At 41.9% G+C, this 6,000-nt stretch overlaps 1 protein-coding gene across 1 annotated transcript in view; it reads left to right on the forward strand.

Moving 5' to 3' along the window:
* Positions 1–5,725, forward strand: part of stpg2 (sperm-tail PG-rich repeat containing 2) — a 59,055-nt gene extending 53,330 nt beyond the window's left edge. Inside the window, exons 13-14 of the mRNA XM_069699420.1 lie at positions 4,609–4,806; positions 5,524–5,725. Of these exons, the coding sequence (XP_069555521.1) occupies positions 4,609–4,773 (165 nt within the window). The 3' untranslated portion in view covers positions 4,774–4,806; positions 5,524–5,725. The remainder of the gene's footprint in view (positions 1–4,608; positions 4,807–5,523) is intronic.
* Positions 5,726–6,000: the final 275 nt, after the last annotated feature.

The following is a 6,000-nucleotide window of genomic DNA, read 5'->3' on the forward strand; positions in this document are numbered from 1 at the left end:
GAAATGTCTTTGGCAATTTATGACTAAAGGGATATTCCAATGTTTGGGGGGGGTTCCACTCCTCCGGTTTGTACTGCAGGCTTTCTGTCATAAATTTATGTCTCAAGCTGAAATGGAGATTCTCCATGACATCTGTTGCAGGAAGCCATACGAACATATTTCCTGTGATTGGATGAAAGACCAGATGTTCACGTGGAGCTCATTCATATGCACAGTATAATTAGCTCCATACACTAATATAAAACATGCTGTGATTTCATGTCCCATCGATTGATGCGTCGCATTGTGAGTGAGCCATCGTGTGGCTCAGTTTAGATTTAGTAAGTTCACATCTTTTTTTTTTTTTTTTTTTTTTTCCTTCCAGTGTAACGCATGCTTAGGCGCTCACCTCAGTGATTAGCTGAGTGACTGTGAATCTATATGACACCACGGGCCTTACAGAGTTAAAGATGGTATGAAGTGGTGCAGAGAGGAGGAGAAAGAATAGAGAGTGGAGAATAAGCAGGCAGAGCGCCGGGTGATCGTGACGAGAGAGCGATGCAGAGAGGCAGGGAGTGGTGAGAGAAACGGTGAGACGGTGTCGAAGAGGTGGCGGAAATGCGTGGAGGACGAGAAAAAGTGAGACAGCCAGCAGCAAATTGAGTTGCTGAAGAGGGTTGTTAAATTCAACAGCTGAAAATGTGTTCTGAGCGTCTGCAGTCGGAAGCAGACGGTCGTGTAATGGAACAGTTGCTATTTCAGCATCAGCGTGTGTGCATGTGCATTCATCCATATATGTGCGTGGTGTCACAAAGCTGTCTACTTGAGCGGCATTAGTCCACAGTGAGGGTTCATTTAGTGTTCCCATTAAATGCACCGTGTGCGGTACCTGTTTCTGGAAAGTAGGCTTGATTGCCTTTCTCACACACGACACTGTTCTTATTGGTTGGGCTTAATTTAACAGAGACAGGAGTGTGAATGGAACGGGTGAATATAAAAAGACACAGGGAGCAGACGTCGAGCAGAAACAAATAATTAAATGCTGTGATCTTTGCAGAGATATATAAGCCTGCCAAATACAAAGAAGTTTATTTGACATTTATTATGAGTTAGAACAGAAGGGGTCCTTAAAAGAGCTGACATTTCATCAGACATTTGTAACGGTGCACTGTTTATGCCTTCACGTGGGCTTTCTCGGTGTGAGTCTTCATACTTCTACTTTTAATCCCTGCTGTTCCATAAAAGTGGCTATCATTGCACTTGCCATCTTTATTGTAGACTGTAAACACAGGCAGTGCTCTTCTATTACAGTGAATCTAACGTTCCTGGAATGTTCTTTTAGGCCTGTAAGCTACCACAGTTCAGACAGCTAAATCAAATCACTAATGCACATATGCAATGCACCTTTTTCAACTCGGCGCCCTGAAGTCATCAGCGCTCACTCTCTTGCCTCATGCCTGGAGCACACTGCTCACCTGAGAGTCATGCTGTCACTTGCTGATTTTCTCAGAGCATTTTAGAAGCCTGAACCTCAACCTCAACATCCACCTCAACATGTCCACTGTGTTTACGTTCCCCAGGGTGGTAAATAATTATTGTCAGTGACATGGTCAGAGCCGAGAAGTCAAACACTGATGCTGCCTACGTTCACATTACAGTTGAATCTGAACTTGTTGGCTGACTGAACTGATGAAATCCAACTGATCTCAAATGCTCAAAATGACCTACTGTGTGTTGCTGTGTTGCTTTCACGCAACCTAATGACGATCCCTTTTTAGTACCAAAGCCTGAGCTGGTGTGATGTTGTTCTGTGACGGGAGAATTTCCGTGGATGGCTGGGAGATGTGATTGACATCCCATCTCATCATTTCATTTTAACCGCAATCTGTCTCTAAACATGTCGTTTTTTTTTTTTTTATCAAGCCAAACCCTTATTTAATATCAACTGGTTATGTTTAAAGGCACTGATGAACAAAGTTACTTGTAGCTATACGGACTGGGTCTGTTTAGTGATTTGTGAATTCGTGGGCATGTTTGTATGCGATAAAGGCATTGCTTTGTGTCTAGTCAATGTGCAAATTCCTGCATGCACCTATAGAAAATCAGCCTCCTTTGTGTGTGTGTGTGTGTGTGTGTGTGTGTGTGTGTGTGTGTGTGTGTGTGTGTGTGTGTTATGGGAAAGACTTTGCATCCAGCCCTCCGTCCTCTGTGCTCACGTGCACACTTGTATATGTCTGCATACATATTGAGTAACATAATCATCCCCACCAGTCACCAACCCACAGAAATCCCTTCTCCCTTCTCTACCTCTTTGACCCGGTGAAACATCCCGTAATCTCCCTCATCATTGCCATGCCGATGGTGTCGTCACTTCCAAGGGATCTTCCCCATCCCCTCGACCTCCTGGGTAACCCCGAGGGTGACCTGGAGTTGAACCTGCAACCCTTTTCCCATTGGGATCAATACTGAGATCTGAGCAGCCCCGGCAGTGTGCCTAAATCCTGCTGAGGCACCTCTGGCATACTGATGTGTGCATGTGTGCTGGGAGGTTGGGGGAAGGTAGTGTGTGTGTGTGTGTGTGTGTGGGGGGGGGGGGCTTTTATACACACAAGCGGTAGGCTACTCAGGCAGTACTTGGGTGGGAAGGATGATAAGTTAACTGTGTGTACATGCAGCATCTGTATGCATCTTTGCCTCTGTGTGTGTGTGTGTGTGTGTGTGTGTGTGTGTGTGTGTGTGTGTGTGTGTGTGTGTGTGTGTGTGTGTGTGTGTGTGTGTGTGTGTGTGTGTATGTCTGCATCTTTGCCTCTGTGTGTGTGTGTGTGTGTGTGTGTGTGTGTGAGAGAGAGAGAGAGAGAGAGAGAGAGAGAAAGAAAGATAGAGAACTTCTTCTGTTTTCCTACATTTTATGGTGAGGTGATTTTAAGGTCAGACTTTGAAGTTCATGCAGTGTTTTTCTTTTTTTACAATGTAGGATTTTTTCATGTTCCCCGTGGTAAAACCTGGGTCTGACAGACTCATAATTCATGTGAGTTGTTGTGTGTCAGGCTTGTGAATTCAACCTCAATGACCTCTCTCTCTCTCGAAGCACATCAGGAAGAGTTGAGCCCTGCTCTTAGGTGATCACTTAGCATAGTCAGACCTGACATTAGCATGCGTCCTGGGTGAACAAACAAGTACATCAAACACGTGAAAACATGTAGAAACGTAAGGAGAGAGGAGTTGAAGGCACAGAAATCAGCCTTGCTCACCAGAGCCTCATTTTAATGTGACACCAATAAAAAAAACTGATTACGTATCTCATGTTTGTAAATGCCTGAACACTCAAGGATGTAACTGACCACCTAAACCGTCAGCTGCAACCCGATCATGTCGATTCCGGCTCCGATTATTTCATCATGCCAGCGGGTTTGAGCGGGTTGCTGTGGCTAAATGAACAATAAAACTAACTCTATTGCTTATTTAGTAGGCGATCCTTCACACCTGTCCTTTGATCTATGCAACACACCGGACGCATGCTGGTTCCAGGTGTGAACAAGCTCACTGTTGTTTAATCCTCTACATGTATTTTTTTCTGAGCTATTTTTTAAGTTAAAGTTAATCAATTCAATAGTATATATAAAAAGGGTCACGGGGGGGGGGGGAGGCTGGAGCCTATCCCAGCTCACTTTGGGCGAAGGCAGGGTGCACCCTGGACAGGTCGGCTGGCAATACACCTTAGTGAAAATAATATGCTTTACCCAATACTTTGACATATAGTTAGGTGAACGACATTGAGGTGATGTAAGGGGAGCAAACACATTGTGGGAACCTTTTTTTTTTGTGTTTCCATTTCTTGGGAGACATTGTAAAGCCTTTGGTGAGCAGGCTCACACACTGTACACAGTTTCTATGACGTTTCTTTAGACTATTAAATGCAGTAAAAACCAAAGTGATTGGTGGAAAACACCGGGAACAGTTGATTAACTCCTGTTTTAAGGGGGGGTGATTGTATTAATTAAATAAATCATCACATTTACTTATCCATGTATTCTTTTGTGTTTGCTTCCTTCTTTATTCTGTCTACATTGCCATGAACGTCTTAAAGTTTGTGTTTATATGTTTTTGTCTTAACACCTGTCCTGAAATGGAATATTTCTCTCCTGTTCTTACTTTTTAGGTAGGTAGGTAGGTAGGTATATACTTTATTAATCCCCGAGGGGAAATTTTTTCGCCACAACAGCATACATACAGGAGCAATAATAGAAACAATAGAATAAATAATAGAAAAGCAATAAAATAAAAAAAATAATAAAAAAATAAAAATATATAAATATAAAATATAAAATGCACAGTACATACAGTATATATACAGTACATTAAATATCTATATATATTATATACAACAAACCAATAGCGCAACCATTATTATTAACCCAAGAGTGTAAACTTTGATGTCGGCATTTCCAGTATTTACCACGCCGTACATTTGTGTCTACATGTAAATTTGTATTGTGGAATTGTTTTTGTTGTTGTTTTGTTTCTTTTTTTGTGTGCTAAAATCGTGCGTACATCCACACATCCATAGAGTATTGCTTTTAAGTTCCATCAACCTTCATCATCTCTCATCCCTGTTTGTGTCTCTGCCAGTTGAGTCCAGGCATTATGAACACAGTGCTGAAGGGCACCTTCAACGTGACGCTCAACAACCCTCTGAGTCCCTGCTGTTCCTCCTGTGTGGACACTGGGTGTCTAACAGCCCACAAGACCAACGCTGTCACACCCAACGCCTCCATCGCCACCAGCCCTTCTTAGAGCTTTTTGTGGGTCAAAGTTTAGAGGTGAAAGGTGAGTAGGGTAAACGGTCAGCCTTAAGGTCATCACATTTCAATTCATAGTCTGGGGAAAGCTGATTTCTCAGGAATATTCATGGTTACATCCATTCCTGTTGAATGTATAATAGATAATTAGGGAGCTTATTTTCAATTATTAAATTGTAATTTTACTAAGTTTATGAATTAAATAAAGGGAAATGGGGTGAGCTCTAGCTATTGCAATGGTAATGTGTATTGGAACTCAAAATAAACTTGAGGAGGATTTCTAAACAGGCTAGATAAAGACAATAATCCCTGAAAAATGTCATAGGTTGTTTGAGTGTCTCTCTGTTTGAATTACATTGTTTCTACTCCTAGTTAACCAACGTAGCCTGTCCAATCGGTTCATTTTAGCATGTGTGTGTGTGTGTGTGTGTGTGTGTGTGTGTGTGTGTGTGTGTGTGTGTGTGTGTGTGTGTGTGTGTGTGTGTGTGTGTGTGTGTGTGTGTGTGTGTGTGTGTGTGTGTGTGTGTGTGTCTAAGCTCAAAATTTATATATATATATAAATAGCAGCACAGAGTCGATCCCTAGAGCTGTTGTTTCTGGTAATAGTCTTCAGTTTTTCAAGAGTTAGAAATTGCCCTCACAGGAAATTTCACAGTTGATTGGCTAATTCGAACAGCTAATAACTTGTCACTTTTTCAACCTAAAATTTAACAGACCTTTTCTTTTTTACTTTTTTCTGTTTTAGGCACCAGTTTGGAAGAAGAAGACTGGTCTTTATTGTGTGTTAAGTCAAATAGGTACAGTGAGCCTTGTATCTACAGCTGATTGTTCCTTCATTGTTTATTTCCAGTAATGACAAGTTTGACACCCTGATTTAGCTGTTTTTATGGATCAGTTCCCTCTTTATAAACCCCTTTGTTAATCAATAACAATTAAAAAGCCATTAATCTGAATATTGCCTCGAGTCTTTCCATACTATGTTGCTCTTTAAAAGGACGTCTTGTCCACAGGGAACGTTGTTTTCATACAGCAGCAATCAAAAGATCCAATCTGACATAAAGGAGACAAAGTGGTGGGACGATTTTTCTGGTTGTATTGCCTGATAAGAGGACAGCTGGGTAAACAGTGGCACGGGATTACGTGCCTTGAGCCCGATTTGAACTCGCACAGGATGCGTCTTAGCTTCCTGAGGCCGTGGTTGTCAGAAATCATGTTTTATTTA

Source organism: Brachyistius frenatus, unplaced genomic scaffold (assembly GCF_029030835.1).
Source record: "Brachyistius frenatus isolate BFR_SWC_R1_liver_20210118 unplaced genomic scaffold, ASM2903083v1 Contig_30, whole genome shotgun sequence".
Classification (NCBI taxonomy): Eukaryota; Metazoa; Chordata; class Actinopteri; family Embiotocidae; genus Brachyistius; species Brachyistius frenatus.